The sequence below is a fragment of the Cavia porcellus genome, unplaced genomic scaffold (assembly GCF_034190915.1).
Source record: "Cavia porcellus strain 051 isolate PalLab524CR breed Dunkin Hartley unplaced genomic scaffold, mCavPor4.1 scaffold_27, whole genome shotgun sequence".
In the NCBI taxonomy this organism is placed as follows: Eukaryota; Metazoa; Chordata; class Mammalia; order Rodentia; family Caviidae; genus Cavia; species Cavia porcellus.
Window position 1 is genome coordinate 4212749 of NW_026947510.1, and position 25200 is coordinate 4237948.

The 25200-nt window shown below is 47.8% G+C and overlaps 1 protein-coding gene and 1 long non-coding RNA gene across 2 annotated transcripts in view; one reads left to right on the forward strand and one right to left on the reverse strand.

Annotated features, from left to right (window-relative positions):
* Positions 1-17357, reverse strand: part of LOC134473465 (uncharacterized) — a 32901-nt gene extending 15544 nt beyond the window's left edge. Inside the window, exons 1-2 of the long non-coding RNA XR_010043682.1 lie at positions 11333-17357; positions 3019-3168 (exon numbers count right to left, since the gene is read on the reverse strand). This is a non-coding gene — a long non-coding RNA (uncharacterized LOC134473465). The remainder of the gene's footprint in view (positions 1-3018; positions 3169-11332) is intronic.
* A 140-nt stretch (positions 17358-17497) lies between these two features.
* Cd9 (CD9 molecule) overlaps positions 17498-25200 on the forward strand; it is a 31096-nt gene continuing 23393 nt past the window's right edge. Inside the window, exon 1 of the mRNA XM_003463274.5 lies at positions 17498-17708. Within this exon, the coding sequence (XP_003463322.1) occupies positions 17643-17708 (66 nt within the window). The 5' untranslated portion in view covers positions 17498-17642. The remainder of the gene's footprint in view (positions 17709-25200) is intronic.

Sequence of the window (25200 nt, forward strand, 5' to 3'; positions counted from 1 at the left end):
CAGCTGACAACCCAGGTGGAAGCATGTCCTTAACTCTAATGACATTTATCTATAATCTAATTTAGGTTATAGACAGATATTTTAAATATCCAAAAAGGCAAAAGAAATAAAACAATTCACTGAACTCAAATGTAATAGCTATAAGCATGATAACCAGGTACAAATTGAACAGACAGACAGATGGACAAACACACACAAAACAATTTGTTTACAAAACAAGAGGGCATCCATCTGGCCAAGTTGAATTACAATAACTCTTCTACAGTTTTTAAGTTTGTAACTATAAATAGACTAGTCAGAACTTTTGTAGGTCAATTAACAGAGATTTCTTATAATAAGAATCAGAAGGAATAAAAACCTTTTACTCATAACCAATATTTTATTTTGTCTTAAGTGTTTTGGCAACTCCATGCCGTCTTCTTTAATTCAGCCTCTGGGTCAGTCACCTTATACTTTCTGTCATTTATCTAGACCTTCTTTTTCTTTTAACAGGGTTTGTGGGATCCCCCTCTATAAGACTTAATGTAATTTGGGCCAGCATTGAACATTCCTAAGATTCAGTACCTATATCTTTTTTTTTTTTTGCTATTATTACATTTATTCAATGATTTAGGGTAACTGAAGCAGTATTTTTCCACTGTGTTTACCTTGACAGAAAATTTGACAATAGTAATGACAGAATAATATGGGACAAGAATTAGATCCTGTTCCTTGTCCTCCTTTTAAAATAACAGGAAAAATCATGGACAAAAATAGAAGTTGGCAAAAATTTCTAAATTTAATTGAGCACAGGTTGGGACATGCTTTTAAAAACTTCAGCAATGGAACTTAAGCTCCCTGATAAGCAGCTGTGGTGTGGCAGGCTGTGGCCCTTCCAGGGGGAGAACCACCAGCAGCTCCTGAGATCCACGCCATGTTGGAACTTAGGACACTGGGAAACCAAGCAACCAGCTCGCCTCCCTGCTAAGCAATAGTGAACCCACTGGTGCACGGCCTAGAGTCAGACATCCCACTTCCCCTACCCCCCTTCCCCTATCCCGCCCCCCCCCCATTAGCAAATGGGAACCAGAAATCTGAGCATCTCTTGGGAGGTTGACCATAGCAAATAAGGAGGATTTCCTTCCACCATCTCTTTGAAAGCAAATAATTTTATTACTGTTTTGCTTATTGTGATTAATGCAGTACCTATATCTTGACAAGCTTTTAAATAATTTCCAAGATTCTTTGTAGTCCTAAGAGCCCCAAAGCCATGTTTATAGTACTTATTTGCACACTCAAAGGCCAATTGTAACACTACAACCTCAGATACTTGTGAATGAAGAATTTGTCTGTGGACTATCTCCTGTAAACCTAACAAGGAAATGACCATAAGACTCTTGGGAGCCCTGTAAAATATGTAAAAAGGACTGAACTGGAGTGCCCTCTTTGTGAACTGTAGCCCATGCCCATATCATCATCAAATTTATTTGCTCATATGCTTCATTAGAGTAAGTCAATTGTCATATAAGATCTGTATAAAGTTCTGTCCGTAGCAGCTTATCTTCCATAATACCTGGCCTTCCAGTTGCCCTGTTTCTAACTGTGTATTCCATGGCAAGCTCCTCTAGCTGCACATTGACTGAATATTTTTGGCACTCAATCTAAAGTGGCAAAGGAGAGATAAGAAGCAGACAAAGTAGGAAGCGGCCTTTAAAGAAGGCACAGGAGAGCTTTCTGGGGGTACAATAGCCCTTAGCAAGAACAAAGAAGTAGAACTACTTTTATCAGTTTTGACTGGGGGAGGAGTTTGGGAGGTGGGAAAAACTAACAGCTGCTTTGAAGGAGCATCTGCCTGTGTAAAACAGGACACAGAAAGATTTACTGGGGGCTGGGGGTGGAGGCTTGGGTGGTTGTGGAGTCTTAGGATTGGAGAGGGCTGGGTGCACTTGCAAAAAGGGAGTGGGAGGGGGGCTGGGGATTTAGCTCAGCGGCATAAGTGCCTGCCTTGCATGCAGGCAGTCGTGAGTTCAATCCCCAGTAACGATAAAAAGGAAAAAGACAAAAAAAAAAAAAAAAAAAAAAAAGGAAGTGGGATGTTTACCTCTGAATGAGAAGGGGAACATAGAAATTACTCTTGGAGAGATAAGTTGTTTCTCTGGGTCCAGTACCAAGTTGAACAGATGTCATGTTGTAGATAGCTAAGCCCCAGGCTAGCAGAACCTGTCACATGTTAAAATGAAGCTATTGACCTGACAATAGACAGAAATGGGCAACAATTAATATCTTGTGGGACCACACGCAGAGCTCCCAAAATGGACTCCAAGAGTCTCAGTGTAAAGGCTCCCTATACCTTCAGAGAGACCTATAGAGGATGGAATCTCACTTCAGCCTCCCAGGTAGCTGGGACAACAGGAACATGCCACCACATTTGGCATGGCCAAGGGAAGCCGAAGAGGGAAGTCACTTCTCTGCTACGTGGCCCTGCAACTGGCCTGTACAGCTGCCTCATTCTCCTGGCCGAGGTCCCCTGCCGCCACCACCATTGCTATCTCCTCTGTCACCCACCTCCTTTAACAAGTGCACCGCCATCTTGATTGTGCTGTGTCAGCTCCTAAAACTTCTGGAGTTGTGGGCCAAGAAAGAATCTCTTTTCTTTCTTCCTGATCTTCCCCTTTTCTCTGATCAGGGGGAGCAGTAGCAGTTGTAGCAATTGCAGCATACAAGGGTTTCAATACAGATTTTATCAAACTCTATGCTGAAAGAGCATCTGGGCAATCTGTCCTCCCCCACCTGCCCCACCATGAGTCCTTCTCAAATTTTTGCCCATTCTACCCCAGTTCTCCACATCCAAGGTTTCCACCACTGGGAACCATAGGTTATACTTGGAAATATCTTACCGAGTTTTTGAAAAAGAATGGGTACTGGCCCCCTGCCTGTTTCAACAACATACACAGCAACTGCACATACCTTTGTTTCCCTGCTAACAAACTCTGCCCCATTATCCCTGTTAGAGAGTTTTTCCATGGCACCATGACTTACTTCCATTTTTTTGAATAGATGCATTCGCCCCACAGAGTTCACTGATAACTATTTCTTCTCCTTTCTCACTCCAGTGGGTAATTCCCTCCTAGATCTCAGTGTCCCTTTTCCAAGCATCAGTTACTGAGGGTTGATCAGACCCCCAAAGACCTATAAGGGGGATGACAAGGAATAAAGAAAAACAAAAGACAAAAATTAAGGGCGACAAAGGAGGAACTTGTCTCTAGCAGACAAGCACAACAATCTCATGGCTGACCCACTTGTATTTGCAAGCAAAAACCACAGGGGAGAGGTAGCACTTGTTTCATGGAACAGCAGCTATAGAGCAATCACAGAGAATAGGTAGTTAAGGAATAAGTTAAATGAAAAACCCGATTTTCTCTATATCCAGATGACTGTATTTTGACAACTGAGTTAGCCGCATTCCACCTATAGCCAGAGGAATGCAGCCTTCCACAAGCTTTCTGTTCCTGAGGCAAGATACCACTGACCTGACACTGTGAGATCTGAACTGCACAGTCTAATCCCCAACATGAAGGCCTTGATTTCTATCCCCGGTACTGGAAAGAGAAAGAGAGAGAAAGAGTGAGAGAGAGAGAGAGAGAGAGAGAGAGAGAGAGAGAGACAGAGACAGAGACAGAGACAGAGACAAAGACAGACAGAGAGACAGAGAGAGAGAGAAGAAGAAGAGGAGGAGGAGGAGGAGGAAGAGAAGGAGAGGGGGAGAGGAGAGGAGAGGAGAGGAGAGGAGAAGAGAAGAGAAGAGAAGAGAAGAGAAGAGAAGAGAAGAGAAGAGAAGAGAAGAGAAGAGAAGCAAAGCGAAGCGAAGCGAAGCATGTAACCTGGGGCTGCTCAGCAAGGAAATGGTGTGCTGGACTGGCCCCCACATGTTTGTTTCCCATACAGTGATGAATTTTATGTGTGGTTCCCGAGGGCAGAACATAAATAGGGCTCCAGAGAGGGAGAGCAACTTTCTATGAGCCAGCACTACCAATTGTAAAAAGGCCTTTCAGAAGGGCCAAGCAGAAGCTGCCTGTTAAGCTGTCAGGAGGAACCCCAGGTTTCCCACCACTCTCAGAGTCCAACTGTACCCCTGACGTGCCCTGGCGTGACGCAGAGGGAAGCTTCTTTTCAGAAATAACAAGGGATAGCAGGACCCAGCCTTTCACTGGAAGCTGCCCATTCCCAGAGCAATCACTGGCAGGCTATCATTCTAATCACTAACCTGACATGGAGGACTGGCCTCATGTTGCTGGCCACTGCATAGAGAAATGGGGTCATATGCAAAGGGAATCAAGCAATCAAGACAAGAGCAGGTACTTATGAGAGACCTTCTGGGTCTACATGGAATCAGAAGAGAGAGTGCTGAGACCTGGAACTCCCAGAAAGCGTTTGGTTGAAATAATTATAAAATCACTCATAATAGTATTCATAACCATCTTTCCTTTCCTGAACATTTACTGTGCCAGGCACTGTGCTGAATATTTGGTGTGCGTTATGTGATTTAACCTCAGCAGCCTTATGAAACAGGTGTGTTATTTGTATTATTATTATTTTGCAGTTGAGGAGACTTGGGAGGGTGACATAAATTGCCCAAAATCACACTAGTATGTGACCAGGTCTGGACCCCAGCCCAGATTTGCCAGACTCCAGCTCTCGTGCATAACCATGAAGAACTACAACCTCTGCAGTCCCACAGGAGTACGGAAATATCTCTGAGATAACATGTGGTAGGTGCCGGTTGGTGCTGTGATGAATTATCAGAGATCTGGCTCTCACATTTACTATGCATTTCACACTTTGATAGGCTGGAAATCTGTCATGTAGGTCTCAGGGGAGCTAAGATCAGACATGGACGCTGTAGAGAGGATCCATTTCCTCGACTTCTCCAGCTCCTAAAGGTGGCAGCTCCTTCACCTCTGGTCCCTTCTTCTGTCCTCAAAGCCACTATTGCCTCATCCCTCCAACCCTTTGTCACAGTTTCCTCTGATGCAACTGGCACAGAGCTTCTGATTTTAAAGGTTAGATTGGGCTCCTTGGATGATACACGCAATCTCCTTGTCTCAGAGTCCTTAATCGAATCTGCAGAGTCCCTTTTGCCATTATGGTAAGAATCCTCAGGCAGGAGGATTGCTGTGAGTTTGAAGCCACCCTGGGCTACTGAGTTCAAGGCCAGCCGGAACTGCATAGTGAAACCCTGCCTCAAAAAGACAAAAAAAGGAACAATTCTCCAATTCCAGGGATTAGGATACAGACACATTTAGAGGCCATTATTCTGCTGACTTTATAGAATATACATATAAGGAATGATTGAAAACCAGTGTGTTTAAATTTAAACAGTTTTTTAATATAATGAAAGACACATTCCCATTAATCCTCTCTTCCCATACACTTACCCTCGTTACCTTCTGAAGCAGTTCAGGAAGTCCCCTCATGAGAGTCTACATTCACTGTCCTGCCTACCTAAATGTTCTGAACCAACTCAAAATATTTTTCTCTCGTGGTCAGTTTGACTTTGGAGAAAACCACAAGTCACACGGTACCAGATCCGTGAATAAGGCAGATGCTGATACACCATAATGTTTTCAGGAGCTGCCTTTTTGTTGCATGGGCTGCTCAGCAGCAACACACATTGTTTTGTTTGGGTTTTTTTTTAATCATACCTTATAAAGACACTTATGAAAGAGGAATTCCAGAACTGCTTCAGGAAGTGCAAGAACAGCTGGGCATGATGGCACACACCTGTAATCCCAGCACTGGAGAGGCTGAGGCAGGAGTTGCTGTGAGTTTGAGACCAGCTTGGGCTACAAAGTGAGGCCAGCCTGAATTGCATAGCCATAGCAAGACCCTGTCTCAAAAAGACACACACACACACAATAAATAAATAAATAAAAGAGAAAATAGAAAGAAAAAGAAATTGGCAAATAATGGGATAATTGGGGCCTGGGGATTTAGCTCAGCGGCATAAGCGCCTGCCTTGCGAGCAGGCAGTTGTGAGTTCGATCCCTGGTACCGATAAAAACGAAAAAGACCAAAAAAAAAAATAAATAATAATGGGATAATTATGCTTGAAGAGAGAGACAGGTTTTTGAGGGTGATTCATGGCAATGTGGCTTTTACTGTAATAAACTGTTTAATTTAAACATTCATCATATTTTTATCATATATATTTGCATAAAGAAGGATACATAAAAACACTGTTATTGGGGCAGGGCTAGACTGATAAGGTTCACTGACTGTTAAGGTTAGATTGAGTTTTTTTAATGGAAGTGTTTACACACAAAAGTATTAGCACAGTGGATCCCATGTGTTCATCACCCAGCACTGACAATTTGCCCTTCTTATTTCGTTTTCTCTCACTACTCTTTGGAAAGGGGCTGAAAATTAAAAGCAATTTCAATCATCATATCTTTCTATCCCCAGAAACTTCAGTTTGTCTAAGACAGAGTTTTCCTCTAAAACATGACCACAATGTCATCCTCAAAAATCATAAAGTTGGGCCGGGGAATTTAGCTCAGTGGTGAAAGCACCTGCCTGGCAAGTGCAAGGTCACGAGTTTGATCCTCAGTACCAATAAATAACTAAATAAATAAAGTTGTCAATATTCCTGAATATCAACTAATGTTACTCCATAGGTAAATTTCCCCTAATTGCCTGCAAAAGTTTTGTTTGTTTGTAAGTCTGTCTGTTTTGTTTTGCAGTACTGGAGTGCAGGCTAGGCTCCAACTTGCAATCCTCTTGCCTTAGTTCTCTAAGTAGTTGTGACTACAGGTATGAGCCATTATGCTTAGCAAACTTCTGTTCTAGTAATTGGTCTGTCTGGATCAGGATTCAAATAAAGCCTACACATTTGCGTCTGGTTAATATGATTCCTGATCTGTCTTACAGATTAAGTTTCCAAGAGGGACCCATTACCCTCTCTACTCTTCTAGTATCTTTATTTTCTAATTATGCAAATGAGTGAACTATTTAAAAATTAAATTTAGAAGCAAATTCAAATCTAATGTTGAATAGAGAGAGAGTTGGCCTCCCAAAGGGAAGACCTCCAGTAGTTGAAACTCGGGATGGAAAGGGGTGGTGTCGAGGGTCCTCAGGGACCTCACTGAAACCACAGGTGGTAGTGGAGTCCTGGAGTCCAGTGCCTGGCCTTCTGTTTTCCTAGCCTGCTCAGCAGCAGGGCCATGGAGGTGGCGGGGATGCCAGCAACCTCTTGTTACACAGAACAGCAGAGTAAAGGGCCAAGGCAAAGGGCGCTGTAGTCAGCATGGGGTGGAGAGAAACCACAGAAAGCCAAGCCCTAGCCAAATTGAGTGGTGCTATGCTCCCAGACCAGGCATGAGAATAACACATACCTGGACTGGACAATAAAGAACACCAGAGACCAGCCCAGTCCTACTTGTGGCTTTGCCACCAGTCCTCATGGCAGCCACTGAAAGCCTCTTGCAAACCTATTCGCTGAGTAACGGGCAGGGGGGAGCGGGGGAGATACCTAATGATACAGAGGTATTTGCTATGGTTAGGGTTGAGGGGGTGGTGGTTCCAGGTTTCTAACCTAGGGGCACTTTACCACTGAGCGACATCCCCACGCTATGTATGTGTTTAAATTCTGAGACAGGGTCTCACTAAATTGCCCAGGTAGAAGTTGAAACTGTAATCCTGTTGTCTTAGCCTCCTTGAGTGCTAGAATTATAGGCATGTGCTATCTCACCCAACTTGTTTTCTTGTTTTGCTTTTTTGTGGGTTTTTTTGTTTTGTTTTGCTTTATTTTGTCTTTTGTCTTTTGTTTTTTGTTTTTCCTAAAGATTCACCAGTTAATAGTCTGGCCCCAGGGTGGCAATGGTCCTGGGAAGCACTAGAGAACCTTCAAGAGCCGAGGCCAAGAAGAACAGAAGTCCTCAGGTTATGCTCTCAAAAGGGATCAAGGAATTTCTTGCAGGACCCTGGTTAGTTTTCACAAGAGCATTGCTATCAAAGCTGATATGAAACCTGGCCCCACCGGCTTCTCTCTGCTTTCTGCCTCCCGGGGGATTCCCTCCTTCACACACATTCTCCACTCAATACTGGGTGCTCATTGGAGCCTGTGCTGTGTCATCTAAATCATCAACCTCCAATATCATAAACTAAATGTAACTCATCTCCTTGCAGAGTTAACTGCCCTGGGTATTTCATTATAGTGATAACAAGCTGATTAATGCAGTATTCACTCACATTTGCACACAGAGAGGTTTATAATAGCCCAATGGGAAAGCCAAGTGGGAACATCAATTAATACCCCAAACCCAATCTTACCAAGTTCCCAAAATGACCCTTGACCCAAGAAAGGGACCACTTAGGAGAAATGGGAGTTTTCTGCTCAGATGCAGATTTGAAGTCCAGTCTCTAAGTGCCCTTCCAGTTAGGAGCACTTCTACAACTAGGGTTTCATTTGAGTCACTCCCAACAATGACATAAGAATTTCTACTTATCCCATTACATGGATAAAGAAATAGAGTCTCAGAAAAGCAGAGAGACTGTTGTCATGGCACCCAGGAAGATGCACTTGGGCTTAGACCCATTACTTCTAATTTCAAGTTCATGATATTTTCTTGTAGTTCTCTGGAAACTCCTATGCAAGGAACAGCATACACACAGACACACACACAGACACACACACACACAGACACACACACACACACACCAGAGCCCTTCTTCCTCCTAAATGCAGAAGAACCACCCAGAATCAGCAGCATTATATGAGGAGAAGTGCAGATGCAGCCCAAACTGCCAACGCCTATCACTGAGCAAAGAACAGTCTCCGCCCAGGCAATAGCCCTACCTGTCCCCACCCTGTGTGGTGCCCAGATAGCAATGTCACCTCCAATGCTATGAAAAGCAAGGCTCAGAAGAGACAAGTACCAATAGAAGTAACACCAAAGTGCAAAAAATGGTAGCCCCGAAGATCCAGAGTGCCAGCTTGCTGGTGGGGCACCTTCAGAGTGGCATGACCAGCTCCAGGAGTGGGGAGTGTCACCTGCAGTCCCAATCACCCACCTCAACAATTAAAGGGGAAAAAAGGCAAAGTGAGGCAGGGGCAGTGCTACTCAGGAGGCTGAGGCAGAAGCATCGCTTGAGCCCACAGGTGGGGCCCAGCTGGGGAAACATAACATGACTTTGTTTCAAAAAAAAGGGAGAAACTAGTGTTACCAGTAACACATCCTCTCACCCCACATACAAGCACTCTACACCTAGGATCTGGAGCCAGACCACCAATCCTCTTTTGCTGCTCCCAAGTCCATAAACTTCCCTGTGACTTGTTTTCCCTGCCTGTAAAACAGAGATAACAATACATTGACCTCACAGGGCCTTTTTCAGATTTGTGGATTTATACACAATTGCTAGAATCACATCTGGCACATAACTGATGCCTGTCCAAGTGTGAGTTCTAGGGGCTTATTTTTTCGTTAAGCATTTGAAAGTACCTACTGTGAATAGAAGGGGAAGTGGTCATCAAACTGGAAAAATTAAAATAAAAAAGAAACATGAAACCATCAGCCAGGACAAATCTAGACTTTTTAACAGGATTTTTCTGGAAGAAGTGGTTACAGGAGCAAGCTGAGGAGGAACAGAGCAGCCTGAGCAGATGGTGGAGAATGTTGCGGACAGCAGGAGGACCCTGGGATGCATGTGATTTCCCAAAAGAGTGAACAGAAATGTAAACAGAGGTGAAGCCGAGAACAGAGCACAGGGATCACTAGACACGCATCCACTCAGCATTCAGCACGTACCTGCTACACGTGGGGCACTGTGCAAAGCAGATAGACGCGGAGAATAAACAGTGGATCTCACATTCACAGTAGAAGAAGCAGATAAATAACAAATCGCATTCTGAGAAAACTCCATCCTAAGGGAAGGTGGCAAGTGCTGTGGAAATTGTTCAGAAGTGGAACTGGATCAGGAGTATCGGGAGGTTTTTGCAGCAGGAAAAAATGAACACGAAAGAGTAAAAAACAAAGCTCCAGGAGCCTGGAGACAAAGTGATAGTAAGTAAGAGTTGCTTACAACTCTTTCCTTCCCTTTCCTTCCATGGAGGGCAGGTCTTGAGAAATACTGTTTTCTGAGCAGAGGAAAGAAAGGGAATGAAAAACTGGAAATGTCCAGCTAGAGCTAAAGTGTTCCACAAGGACTTCTACAGGATAGGACAGGACAGGTGAGGGACAGAAACTGGCAGAGGCAGGGCTGGGGAGCAGGGAACAAGGATGGCTGCCACAGAATGGAAGCCTGAGGATAAGAGATCCAAAAGAGACTTTCAGAACGGTGTTCTCTTGTTACAGTTTTGAAATCCTTCCAGAGGTGCTTTCCAGATCCTTTGTTCTGAGCAAAGAATTGGTCAAGACAAGCACAAAACAAACAGGCTCTGCAGAGCAAGTTTGGGCCAAGTAAAAATAGGGGGGAAAGTTCACCCTGCAGGGTGAGGGTGGGTCACTGTGAAAAGGCACAGTAGCAAGAGGTTAGTGGTGGCTGTCCTTTTGTGTAGCTCCCACTCCCAAGGCTGACATCAGGTCTAGGCCATCCTATGAAAAACCTGTTTCAGTTCTCATAAGAGGAACTGAAGCCAGCACTCTCTGACTGGGAGCACATGCAGGGCTTTGGGACCTGTTCTGCACGTGTGTCCTGGGATTTTATAATCAACAGGCTTCACCCCTCACCCTCGCTGGTCTTCCCTGTATTAATCTCTTGCCTCATTTTGTTATGTGACCTGTAACCTTTCATCTGCCCACAGAATCTTGGGCAAATCCACGCTATACATAAGATGTTTCCATGATGACTGTGTGTGTGCTTAGGGTGACAAAAACAAATAATGGATTTGCAGACTGTGGAGAGAGAGAGGGCCAGGACTCACCAGGAGGTGACCCCTGCCTGGAAACCAGTGCCATGCACAGGCTGTTGCTGGAGTGGGGACAGCCAAACCCAAGCCTCTCTCCATGAGTCAGCGTCATTCTCCGACTGTGTAGGGAAAGAACAAGGCCTCATTAGGAAGCAGTTCCCACCTGGAAATGATATCATTTTCATTGTTTTGTTGGGTTGGGTTTTGTTGTAGTCAGGGGTTGTACACAGAACAACTAGGATTAGGACATGGAGTTTATAATAGTTTTATAACGGTCACCGGAAGTTAACACAGGAAAATCCAGGAAATCTATCCGCAACACCAAAGACATAGATTATTTAGTCAAGAGCCTAACCCCACGGCAGTGTCCCACATGAGTCCAGATAAAAACCCAGAGCTCAAGACAATGCCTCCCACTGGAGGTCCAGCGCCCACAAGAAGGACTCATACCAGTCTCTTTTACAGATCCGTGCCGGGAAGACCCAAGGGTCAGCGGTGAAAGCCAGAAAGTCTATGCCAGCAGGATGCAGGAGCTGTGCTAGTGGGATGAGGGTTCTACGCTGGAGCTGAGAAGTCACACTCACAACAAAGAGCAGGGCTGTCCTGGAAGGCCCCAAGCTCCTCCGACCACAAGCACAGTCAGGTACGTGCCAGGAAGCAGCATGACGAGTTCATCCTGGAGACCAAGCAGCACATGTCTTCCCCTCCGGAGCCAGGAAGCAATGCTTGATGTGAGGACCAGAGCTTCTCCAGGAGAACCAGCAGCTCAGACAGCAACTCGTAGGAGAACCCACAATGCCTCAACCCCTCCACACCTCCCTTCTACACTTATTTATCCTGGCAACTTTCCTCAGGTGCAGCATCTTCACCCAATGCCATGCTAATGTAATCCAGTTGGCGTTAAGTTGATCACCAGTTCTTAAACCATAACAGGTTTTATTCTCTTTTGTTTGATTACACTAAATCTGATGGCATGAGCAGCTATTTGAAAGATAGGAAGACATTATGGTAGCCATTTTGGATTTACTACTAGCTTGTTTTGAAGTTCTTTATTGCATTCATTGTATTGTTTTTATTCGATTTTTTAGTATGTCGAAAGGTATCTGCAGCTTTTTTTTTTTTTTTTTGGTACCAGGGATCAAACTCACAACCTTGCGTTTGCCAGGCAGGAGCTCAGGTCACTGAGCTAAATCCCCGGCTTCTACAGCTATTTTGAAGACAACAAAAGGCATTATGATAACTATTATTGATTTTGTAAGGTTTTGAAGTCCTGTATCACTTATACTGGTTTATTTTGATTGGTTTTGTTTTATTTTCTTTGGTTTTATCCTCTTTAAAATAAATTTTTAAAAATTAAAATAAAGAAACAATGGTTTACTATATGTGCATAGTAAAGCACATCTATAATCTCAGCACTCAAGACGTTGAGGCAGAAGGATTGTGAGTTCAAGGCCAGGCTAGGCAACTTAGCCAGACCTTGTCTCAAAGGAAAAAAACAGAAAAGAAAAAGGAAAGAACTTATGAGTGTGAGCAGAGCAGACCACAGTGTTCTAACTTTGAGTCACTTAGGACTTGGGTGAGTATGCAATAGTCAGTTCCTCAGAGGTGGAATTTGCCTCCACAAAAGCATACAAAGCAAGGCCACTTGGCCAGACAAGAGAGGGTGGGGGCACAGCCAGCTCTCTGCCTTGGCCTGTCACAGCTCTGGCTCCAACAGGAGTACATATGCATTTTCCTATAAAACCATGTCTCAAAAGAACAAAATAAAGATATCCAAACCTAAAAAAATAAATAAATAGAGCATGAGTGACGCTGCAGGACAATCCACCCAACAAATTGCAGACTGGACAGGTAGATGGCAGATAGAAAGGAGAGTGGGAGAGTTGCCATTGTATTGGCTCGGCAGGTGTGAGGCTAGGGAAGGAGGAAGAGTCCCGGGTGTGGGAGGCTTGGGAGGCTGAGAGGGCTACGGAGGAGGCCCTCAGAGATGACAGAGATGACGATCGCCGATCCTAATGTTTATTATTTTTATAACTGTGTGGATTTTTTATTGCTCCTATAACAAATCACTACAAGTTTAGTGGCTTAAAATAACGCCAGATGTTTATTTCATAGTTCCAGAGGTCAGAAGTCTAAAACAAGTTAGCAGAGCTGCAGCTGTGCCTCACAGCAGCCCAGGGGAACAATTCATTCTTCCCCTTTTCCACCTTGCAGGAGTGGTCCGCCTCCCTCGGCCTCTGCTTAGGTCTCATTCTCACTTCTTTCCTGAAAGAACCTTTGTGATTACCCTGTCATCACCAGACAGGGTCTAAAAAGGCCCCCAAAGCACAGATGGGGAACCTTGACTCACCCCATCTAGCAGGCAGGTTGCAGGTTTGCTGACTTCCGTTGCAGAAAGAGAATCTTCAGGATGCATCAGTAGGCAGCGTAAAGAGAAATACTAGCCAGAATTTTAACAAGAAAAAAAAAAAGCAGTGCAAGCCCTCAAGAAACAGGCTACTACAGTCAAGACTTCCAGCTATTTAGGGAGTAGAAATCTGTGGAATCTGTGAATCTATAGAAAGTTCGGGCTTTGTTTGTAGGAGAAATGCCAAGACCCACCCACAGGTAGGAAGACAATGGGCTACTTCACAGGACAAAGGCATGACACAGTCTATAGTACTTTTCAAGGTCAGATTTCTGTTCTTTACCTCAGCAAGTAAATTAAGGCAAAGTTTAAGAGACTTGGGGTGGGATGGGCCTGGAAAAGAAGTACACTATAAAAAGCCTAGAGAGTAACGATATGAAATACCTTGGGTAACTGATTTGTCCTGAAGTTGGAGTTTTCTTAAAAGTACCATTTAAAAATTGATTCCCCTTTTCTCCTTTCTATGTTTATTTTTCTATCCTACCCCATCCCATCTCAGGATCCTTTAATTTAATCCCATCTACACCATCCTCTGTGTCATGTAAAGTGGCACACACATTTTGGGGATGGGGGGCGGGGGGCAGTAATTGAACAGATATCAAGACTTGAATTTACAGAGAGGGAGCTCACAAGGGAAACATGGGAGGAGCCATAAGCCCAAGGCAAGAGCTGAGAAGGAAGCAGAAGGTGATATATATCCTGCAGTTATTCCACAAATGTTTACTGAGGGCCTGTTATGGGCCAGCCAGAGACATGAGATTCAGAGCAGAGAAATTAAACAAAGCAAGTGTACTTTGGAGTATACCACTGAACTGTGCCCACAAACAGGAAGCTGATGGAAGACAATGAGTCACACACAAGACACTCAGATGAGGTGACCCAGGGAAAAAAGACACTGAGGTACTAACAGAGATCTCATGAGGCAGTGCCACTGGGATTTAGTATGAGGAGCAGCAAAAAAGATCTAGAAGATTAACGAAGATGGCCAAGGCCATGGTGGCTGAGAAGACCTTGGGGTGATCCTGCCTGCTGCCCACAGTGGACAAATAAACCATCCCAGGAAGGGTGTGGACTGATCTCCAGTTGGCCTAGGAACCCAGTGTTCCAACGTTATCAGCAGGGGGCGCAAAAGAACCAAAGTGAACCTGGGGATTTTCCGCAGAAACTGGACCCCACCCGAGCATGGATGGAAGGGGGGCTGTTTCCTCCATACAGCTCCACAAAGCCTGGAAGGCCTGGCTGCCTCCATGTGATCTCTGACTCAGGGCTTACCAAGATTTTCCTCCTCCAGTTAAACCAAATCATATTTCTTTCCATTTCCCCCTTCCTGATTGCCTGTAGCAAACACATTTTGGCCCAGAGGCTTATTGCGCCATCCTGCTATTACCAGAATGGAGGAGACTTTTGTGCATTTTTATCTACATGCTCAATTTGAGGGAAGGTGGCTGAGGTCAGCGAGGAACTGTACAATCTAAAGCAGATGTGGAATCAAATCTGGAACTTGGATCTCCACCCTGAATCCCAAGATAAAGACCCTGGAATATATTCGAAATCATTCAGACCTCATTGTCCCTTGGGGGCAAATAATGCTTGTCATAGTAACAATGGCAACGCGCCTTGAGTTCTTCTGTGGATTACTTTCTTCAGGACTCAGTTGAGTACTACAGAGCAGTAGTTTCCAGCATGATCTGGAATATTTACTGAGCTCCTCCTGCCAGTGCTGAGTGCAGGTTTGGGGGTTACAGAAAGCCCTTCTCCTTACACCTGTTCTCCCAAGACAGAGGACTCTGGAGAAAGCAGCACAATGAGACCAGTTTTGAACAATGAGATAGAACCATCTTCATGGATGCCGATCAAGGCACTGCTTTGATTTCTCCGCTTGGTCCCACGTGGCACTGGGCTCAAGGCAAGCCCTGCTTCTCCGTCCTGCTCCTCCATTCTCTTCCCAGATCAGGCCCTACCTATAGTTTCCTGACATAGCCACCAGCCCGTGGCTTCAGGTTTCTACACCTTCTGAAAACAGTTGTTTGTGCCTGAGATTTTCTCCTCCACCTGTCCACTGACCTCATCTCCCAAAGGCAGCCAGGACAGTGTCCCCCACCCTGAGAAACCTTGGGCTGATCTGCAGACAGGCTCTGCACTCCTTGTTTTTCACAGACTACGTCTCTACTTGAGTGAAGATTCCAAGGCTGTACCTAGCTGTCTGTTCCTGGGTTCCTCAGTTCTCTTTGTGACCTTCCAAGGATAGAGCTGGTTGGTCTCCTCTCATCTCCTACCCTCCAGATGCTGCACCCTACGTGACACAGAGCAATCTCTCACCAACTGTCCGAGGAATGAATGAATGCAGACCTCCAATTTGGCTGCTGCTGACTTCTCCTCCTTCCTGTTACCACCACCAGGTACCCTTTGTACCCCAATGTGTCCCCCTCCTCTGAACTTTCCCACTGCCTCCTAACGGTCTCCACCCGCGCTTAGCTCACCTGCTCCCAATACATTACCCAAACTCACCTCCCCAACTTCAGGATCTCAGTCTTCCCTCCAACTCCCCAAAGCTCTGAGAGGACTGGAAATAACGATCCCTGTCCTGCAGGAGCTAATTGTCGGCTCCTCCTGCCACTCCATCCCCCCATCCTCAACCCACCCCACTCCCCCACCTCACAACTCCTAAGTAAAATCCAAGTAGCGACCCATCTAAAACCCGTTCCACAGCTCCCCAGCGCTAACCCTTCGGCGGCCCCTCCCACTTCCGGAATGAGGTCCGCAACGTGCAGGTCCTCAGAGCTTGCCCTCACCTCCCCACACTGCCTAAGAGCCCGAGCTGCAGCCTGTGCCCAGGATGTCCTCTGATGGCAACGTCCCCGTGGGGTAGCTGGGTGGAGTGGTTGGATCAACCGAGGTCTCCTATGGGGTCCTCAGTGCCCAGCGAGTCTCCAGGGCCCACACACCACCTCATCCGACGGTTTGAAGTCTGCCTCTCTTCCCAGCAGACCTTTGAGCTCCTGCGGGAGCCAATCCAGGACCTAATCCATTACTTTCCGCTCTTGTTCCTAACGAAATAAACCAGCTATGCAAAAAAAAAAAAAAAAAAAAAAAAAGTTTTTTAGCGAATCGATGGATGAGACAAGTCTAATAATAAGTAGCTTAATGAGAGCTACAAGGCGCTGTTTCTTGATGTTTCCTCTAGGTTTTGTAACGAGTATGTTTGGCCTTCCTAATAATAAAGAACACTTTTAAAGGAAACTTCATTTGGGGGAAAAAATGCACAGGGGTTACAAGTTCGCTCCCCACCCAGGCCTGGGAATCAGGAAGGCGTTATCTGAAGAGCCAGACTCTGCCCACAGTGGGGGTGGGCCGGCCCTCTAATGTCCGCACCACCTGCGGTGCTGCCCAGGTGAGCGAGGCGGGGGTGGGGCCTGGACGGCTGAAAGCCCCACGACAAAGTTTTCTGCGCTCGGCTTTCAGTGCTCGATGAGAAACTGCGAGTTATGTCCTCATCGAATGTAGGGAGCTACAGAAAGTTTCGGAACAGTTAAGAACCGCTCCGCGTCGGCAGGCACCTGGAGCGCGGCAGAGCGCACAATCCAGGTTACAAACCGTCTCTTCCCTCCCGTGCCTTGCGACCGCTTCAGGGCGGCCCAGACCTTGACCACAGAACTATCAAGTGATTGGTATCTAATAAGGACTCCTGGAGCTCCGGTGGCTTCACCTTCCCCGCCGGCTCCTAATTCCTTCTTTCCGCACCCTGAACCAACGCGCCCAGCCAGCGAGGATCTGCAGGGAGGCGCCGGCGACGGAAGCCAGGCTGGGCAGCTTCCCTGCAGGTGGAGGTCAAGGCAGCAACCCACGCGCTGCCGGCTAATCCGGAGAAAGGTCTTGGGGTTTCCAGAACCTGAGCAGGAGTTCCCCAAGCCCAGGGCCGGGGCGGGGTGCGCAGAATCCACTGGGGGAACCGGAAAGGAGGGGCCTCTCGAGGACCCCCTCGAAGACAGCAGCGATCTGGAAAGACCCTAGGACGGCTGGGAGGAAAACAGGAGGCGCCAAGAAGACTGCGGAGAAGGGGGGTCGGGATCTCGCCGCGGGAGGGGAACCCAGGCCTGAGAGACTCCCGACTCCCGCTGCCGGAGCCGGGCACGTGGGCGGGGCAGGTGGGCGGGAGGCGGGGTCGCGGGGCGGATTCCACGCACATGCGCAGCGCGCCGGCCCGCGCCGTAAGGAGTGGCACTTTTTAAAAGTGCAGCCCCAGGCCAGCGGGTAGCCGCCAGCCCCTCAGTACCGGACGCCAGGTCCTCTTTGCCTCCACTGCGCACTTCTCAGGTCCCACCAGTCCGGCTACAGGCCCGTCCAGCCTGCACCATGCCCGTCAAAGGAGGTTCCAAGTGCATCAAATACCTGCTTTTCGGGTTTAACTTCATCTTCTGGGTGAGTGTGCGCCAGCGGCCCGCGCTCCCCTCCGGGACTTCCCGTACCGGCCCCGCGTCCGCGCCCGCACCCGAGACCGCGTCGCGGCTGCCAGCGGGCTGGAGACGCTCGGGATTGGCTCGCTCGTGGGGGGCTCTGCCGAAGCCGAGGGAGCCAGGGTCGCGCACACCGAGTCGGCTCCCTCCTTCCTTCAACAAAGCCGCACTGGACCTCTCGAGTGTAAAAAGGGAAGGCGACGGGGAGAAGCGGGGCACCCCTGGCCTAGGAAGCCAAGGCCCTGACCAGGGAGGACTGGAGCGCGTAGAGCGCTTAGTGAGCCGAGCGGACTCCCACGGGTGGGGCTCGGGGCTCGGTCCCCTCTCCACCTGGACGAACTCGCAGCCCTCTTCCAGGGGCTCAGGACTTGGGTTCTGAGCCACCCAGAGAGTGACGCGCTCTCTACTCGAAAAACTAGCTTATCCTGATTTTCTTTTTTCCAAGGGCGATAACTATCTTGGCTTTAGGGAACTCCGGAGAGTTAGCAGAGTAGTGGGTAGATGTCTACCGACACCTGGTGGGATAAGTCTTGAGTTTCCGGAAAGACCAGGTGCCTGCGCAATGGAGGCTCAGCCTCGCCCCCTCCCTGAGAGCCCACCTAGCAGCCAGGTGGGGCTGCACAGATTAGCCTTCCCCTAAAAGGCCCCCCGGGGACACACTGGGCCTCCTTGAGGCTGGGAAACCTGGGAGAAGCAACAGCCGGGCAGTGTCTACTCCAAACCTTCTTCCTTCATCTGGGACTTGGGGGCCACCCAGCGACAGGAGCCTTCTGTAAGCAGGAAAGGGTTTGGCAATGCCACCCCTGTTGCAACCTTAAGAGAGGTAGCCTACGTGGAGGCTTGTAACCAGAACGCTTATTCGGCCTGAGCTGATCATTGGAGTCCCTACAATCCTCCAGGCAAATCTAAGGTTTAATTCTCTCCCCAGGACTGAAGGGGAGAGGTATGGGACAGTTTTGCAGCCTATACAGACTGAGCCACCCTTCCAGGAGCACCACACCCAACACACTCTTGATGGTGCTGGCACAGGGCTGTGCGGGGTGCCCTGCCCAGTCTTTGATCTGCTGTAGGAAGACCCTGCCCAGGGTGGGCCCCCCACCCTGGTGTTCCTTGCAGCCAGCCCACTGCCAGTCTTGGCTTCCCACACTCAGCAATTCCTGGGCACCACAAAAGAATGTCTGAAGGCGGCTCCTGCCTTCCCTGGCTCCACCCCACTACACCCTTCTTCCCTTCCCTGGCAGTCTTCTCTACCAAGTGTGTAGCTTAGTCCCTGCTGTCTGCCTGGAGTATACCAAGAGGAAGAGCTGGGAGGACCCATGGACTGCCATAGTGTGCCTGTGTACCCCCATCTGCCCCCACATCCTGTGAAGCAGGTTAAGGGGAGACCTCCACAGCCACCCCATGTCTATATTTAGTCGGTTGCCTGCTGGTTTGCAATCCCTCAGTGCTGTCCCCCACCCGCCACACCACTCATCAGTGTGCCCCTGCCTGGGCACAGTGCTGCTGGGTAGCTAGCTGGTGATTGCTGTCTGAAACAGAAATGGCTGCTTCCAGAAGCGTTTGGATTTAGAGGAGGAAGTGACTTTGGAAGTTGTACCCTCTTGTTTTTTGTGAGGAATCAGAAAGAGAGAGGGGTGGCTTACTTACTCAAGATCATGAGGCTAAACCAATTCTGCAATTCCTGGCTTGCTTACTGTCCTATCCTGTTCTTTCCTGTCTCCATCACAGGAAGGGAAGTGAGCAGTTTGAGGCAGAGCCCTCATCCTCTAGGAGATGATAGAGCAGTATTATGATCTCCTTGTACAGTGTTTTTTGCAGTGCACAGAGAGAGCCTCCCCTGCTTCCCCAGTTCTCCTGATAAGGACCAGAACAAGAAATATTATGTCTGTTACACATACTGCTAACAAGGGTGGTCCATCAGAGGTTAAATGACTTATCAGGATCATATAGCAGACTAGTATTACTGGGTAAATTACTTTACCCAGTAGGGTTGCCAGCTGAGTGGGAATAGAAAGCTGGCATGAACTTGCAAAAAAAAAAAAAAAAAAAAAAAAAGACAAGATTTTACTGTGTATTCCAGGTTGGCCTTGTACTCACTAGGTAGCCCAGACTGGGCTAGAATTTTCAGCCATCTTCCTGCCTCAGCCTCCCTAGTGCTGGGAGTACAGACTTACATCGCCATCCATATCTGGCCCTTATAATTATCTTTTAGGACAACTATGATCTAAGGGAACTGTTGGGATTATTCTGATGTCATCATATGTTTCTCCCTTGAGACCAGCAGTTTATAAACTTGGCACTTGGAGCCTGATGTGACCCTTGAAAATCGGAGGTTGAGAGGCAGGGACCCACACCTGTGGAGGGGTGTGAGAGACTGAAGAGAAGACAAGCCAGCCCCGGGGCAGGGGTGTGGCGGGGACTAGGCCCCTTCCCTGGTGCTGCTCTGGTTCATCTCTGTGCTGGCCGGGCCTGTGCACCCTGCCCTTCCCACACGGGGCGTCCAGTGCCCACAGCCAAACCAGCAATCAGTGTGTTTTTCCAACATCCCCAGAGCAGAACGACTCAGCTCTATTCTGGTTTGTTTCTGTGTTTGCTTCAGCTCTCTCTGCCTCTCCCCTGACCTCAAATAAAAAGGTTGAGAGGGAAAACATCTTACTGATGGCAAAGTGACAGATGTGAGTATTGTGTGCTGTGAAGTGGGAAGCCAGGCATAGGCTGGGCTGGGACACTGCCTGGCCAGTTGTGTTCCCCCAAATCCTAAACCTGCTGGCTGTTTTGAGGGAGCAGCTTCCCACTCACACTGCCCTCTGCTCTTCTCTCACCCCTCACACACTGTCACTCACAGTGGGGGTCTCTTTCCCAAGACATGGTGTTGGGTGGGCTGAATGGGCTGCTTGGAAATGGACAGAGACCTGCATCGAGAGTTCGGGCCTGATCGCTCATCCAGCTTTGTCCATCTCGGCTCACTGAGAAACCTTGGGAAGGTCACTTTTCTGCTTCAGACCTCAGTTTCTTCATCTGTAAGCAAATGCACTCTGAAGTTCCCTTTAAGCTCAGTCTGCAACACTAATCTCACCCCAGCACCTATAACAATACCCCAAAATGGAGTCAGGAAGTGGAAAGTGTGTAGCTACCTGGCTTGTTTGCTCCCCCTTGCTGTCTTTGACCTTTACCCTGGAGCAAGAGCCTGGCTTTCAAATCTCTTTGCATTCATCCTGGGTGGGGCTTTCGGGGGGGGGGGTTCCCCTCTGTTTATTACCTTTATGCCTTAACCATTTGTGGTGGTAGAGTTTAATGGCCAAAGCTCTGGATAGAGTCCCCATCTCTGAGAGATCACAGAGAAAAACTTCTAGGACACACAGCGGGCAGTCACATAGCAGTGGATGTGAGGTTGGCATCCACCAGCAGCTTCTGTTACTAGTGGGAAGTGGCTTGAACTATGGGGGAGAGCATAAGCAACTCACTGAGAAGTGTATACATTTCAATCACAGAGGCAGCTAGAAGCACACTCCCAGGCCATCCAGCCTCCCTTTCCCACCTCTTTCTGCACTTGGGCCAGTTTCCCTCCCCAGAGCAAAACACAGCTCCATTTCACATGGCACTACACGTGTGACTGCAGAGGGGGTGGGAGCACTTTGGAACAGAAGCCCACGTGACAGAGAACCTGAGACGTGAGGATTCAGGGTCTAGACAGGGCATGGACAAAGCTCTTCTGCCCCAACCCAGCCCACTGACTGCCTCCCCTAGAAGCTGTTTGGCTTGGAAGTTGGGCTGAGCAAGTAGCTGGCCTGTTGCATGAAACAGCTTCCCAGGCCTGTGCTCGCCTGGGTGCCGAGCCCCGTGAGGAAACTGTTGTTTGTGCTAGAGCTGGCAGGTATGGGCAGAGGTGAGCTGAGGCCAGTGAGACTGGGAAAAATAGGACTTCTCTGCCTACATTATTGGTTTCTCCCCACCTCTGTGATGGTTGTCAGCAACAGAGATCTGGGCTCCTGATTGTTGGTGGTAGTGACAACGTGGATTCCTGTACACACAGGTGCATGCACACACACACACGCACATACTTGGACTCTAATGCTGTTTTCAAAGTGGCCCACAGCACCTTCTAGACCTTGCTTTCTGAGGCTCAGAGGGAATGGCTGCTGGTTCAGACCAAGTTTGGAGGGGCCAGGACACTTGCTCCCCTAAACACTGTGGCTTCTGGACATTCTCATTTGGTCCTTCTTTCTGCTGGGGCTTTTGTGTGTGACCCTTCCCTCCTGTACACACAGCTGTGTCCTGAGTTCTGTTTGCTTTCCTGGTTCAGTTTAGTTTTCTAAAGAGGTGCGGCTTCTGGGATCAGTTGCAAGTTTGAAACTTAATAATATCTTAGATTTTCTTCTAGAGAGCATAAACTTGATGGGTTTTGCCTGGGCACGTCAGGCAGTGAGCAGAGACCTGAGGTCACAGGTCTGTGTGGCTCTGCCACCCTAATGCCACCTGTGGTGCACACTGTATATGGATCTGAGTGGAGTTGGTTCTGAAAAGAACAGGCTGCGTGTTCTGGTGCTGTGGTCCTCCTTGCCCCAGTTTGGGTCATTGAGACTTTCTCTAGACCTACCCCAGGTTTTGTTCTGTTTTTTTTAACAGACCTTCCAGACCTCACCTAACATCCAGAACAGCAATTTCATTGTTAACACAACTTAGGCCCTGGACTACAAGGAGAGATCGTTTGCAACTGAGAAAATTCCAGCAACAAAAAAGGCTAATTGTAATACATTTTTGTAAATTTATATTTTAGATTGCAGATCCCTTGCCTGCTTCATCCCATGGAAAAACTCAGGCTGGTCCAGGGACATTTCCATCTTCCATCAAGTGATGGCATGCAGCTGTGGAAAGCAACATCCTGTCCCCAGATGAGATAATTCTATCATAGTTACCTCCATCCAGTGATTTCCTCCCCCACTACACAACAAAAACCATTTAGTTGTGAATAGTTGTTAAGTATTGTGTGCTGTCATTGTAGATTCCTTTAACCTTTTTAGGGAATCTCGTGAAATCAATGGAATCTGCCTCCAGAAAAATGTTATGCCTTTTTGCCTTTTTTTTCTTCTTTGTTCCTGGAGTTCTGTGGACTCTCTATACTGGTTTTTCTCCTTCATTTTCCTGGTAACCCCTGCTGTGTCCTAAATCCCACATTCTGCCTTAAGAAACAGGTTACCTTATTACTGCCTGAAGTGACAGCCAATGGGGACTTTAGGAAAGGCTTTGGAAACTTTAGAAGCCCCCAGTTCCTGTAATTTGTAAGCTCTGCCCAGACTGGAACCCAGCCTCCTCACCCATCCCCACTGGGTAGAGGCTTAATCATTGCCCAGGGAGTGGCTTTGACTTAATTTAATGAGTGTTCTGTGTTTCTAGTCTATACAAAGAATCCAGCTTTATGAGCTTCTGGCGAAGTTTTGCATGTTGGCTTTGGTTCTCCTTAGATCAGTGACTTGTCTCTGTTTAGGAAGAGCAGAGCTCTCTCCTTCTTCCCACCAGATGGACCTAGAAAGTTCAACCTGGCCTTCTCTCTCCCCTTCTTTCCTCTGAGGACTCTGGGAGAGGGGAGGGTCTTGTGGCACCTGATTGGGAATCTAGACTCCTGAGGCGATGACAGGCTGTGGTTAAGTGACAGGGACAGACAGCAGTCTGACTCAGAGTGGCCCAGGTTGGTGTGATTCCAAGGAAGATCCCTCTGGCTGAGGTGTAGCTCAGTGGGAGAGTGCTTGCTTGGCATTCTCAGGCTCTGGATTCTACTCTCAGTGCTACAAAAAGAGACAGAAAAGCTCTCTGGATGGAGAGGTTGGGGACTTAGAAGAGAAGGTCAGAGATACTAAGTTGCTCTTACTCAATCCTCCTGCCACATAGTGCATCAGGGAGCTGTTAGGACAGTGATTGGCCCTTCTCAGTCTATGCTGTGCACAGCCAGGGTTCCAGGGAACAGTTGAGACCTGGGGCCACTACTCCTCCCAAGCTCCCATGTCCAAACAGCATGTGAGCATCAAGAGGCCTTCCTCCCTATACCTCTGATCCCAGCATGCACATGTCCAGCTGGAGAAGCAGTGTAATTCTGTGTAGCTTCCACAAGCAGGTCCTTGACTTGAGAGTTAAAAATATCACGAAGTATACTACACTGCTTTATTAAATCCAGAACAGATTTCTGTAGCATTCTAGTTTTCATTTCTTTTCCAACTGCATGGATTGGAGCTACAGCATGGTAAATCACAATACGGCTCTTAGGTGACTCCCAGTGCTGCCTACTCTTAGTGAGTAATGTGCCTCGAGGGACCCCCCCACCCCAGCCTACCCGCAGAGGTACTTTGGCATCTTCCTGCTCATGATGGTTTCACCGAACAGGAACACTGTTTCTGCACTTTGCTTTTCTGTACTCCAAAGTGTAGCTGTTGCTCCAGAAGTAAGCAACCTCATAAAGTCCCTTAGATACCCAGAAAACACGTTGGAAGTGTAAATGAGATTCTCTTCCAGAGCCAGGAGGAACCTTTGAAACAGGTAGCTGGCATCCTCATACTGTGGGAGCCTGGAGGACCCCAGGATAGATCTCAGGAGCTGTGTCCAGGGCTGCTACATGAGCCTGTGTGATGCCATCTGTGTCCTTTGCTGGCAGCAGGATGCCGAGGGAGAGGGCAGAGTCTGGGTCCCACTCTGGGGCTGTTCGCAGAGGGGATGAGAGGATGCTGACCCTGGAGAGGCTCCTTCCTGTCTGTAGTGCAGTGGCCAGTGAACAGCTGCAGCAGTAGATGAGGAGGAAAATGGACCAGGCTTTACAGGATCTGCTTTTCCCAGAAGTCTGCTCTGGTCATTGGAGAAGAGCAGGGAGGAGGCACTCGTCCCCAAGGCAGGGAGAGAGGCAGTGGCCCTTTCTTAGGTCTGTCCATTGTTCAGGGGCACCTCAAAGCACAGGTGCCCGCCTTCCCCCACACATAATATTCTGAGGCCAGTAGGGATAAAAATGCCATTTTGAAATGGAATCATGTGGTTAGGGAGGAAAAGGAAACAATTCTGGCTTGGGAATTTAAAAAGAGATACCAAAAAGATAGGGTTGGGGATGTAGCTCAGAAGCTGGCGGAGGGGGGTAGAGTTTAACATGATTGAGAATTTGGGGTCAGCATTTAAAGTTCTGAGTTCACGTTCAACTCTGCTATTTATTTGAGGTGTGATCCCAGGCAAACAACTTCACTTCTGGCACACCCTCCCCCCATTTTCTCACCTAAGAAAATGGAAGATAATATATGACCTACTCATGCCCTATTATGAAAATGAAATAGTTCAGGTGAAAAGCTTACAGTGAGGTGTGGACGCAGGTTTTTGAGTGCCTGCTATCTGATAATTAAGAGACCTGGAATGAAGGTAGTGACAGTGACAGAGGGCCAGGGCAGGTGGTGGGTAACACCCAGACCCTCTTGCTGGCGTGGAGCTTC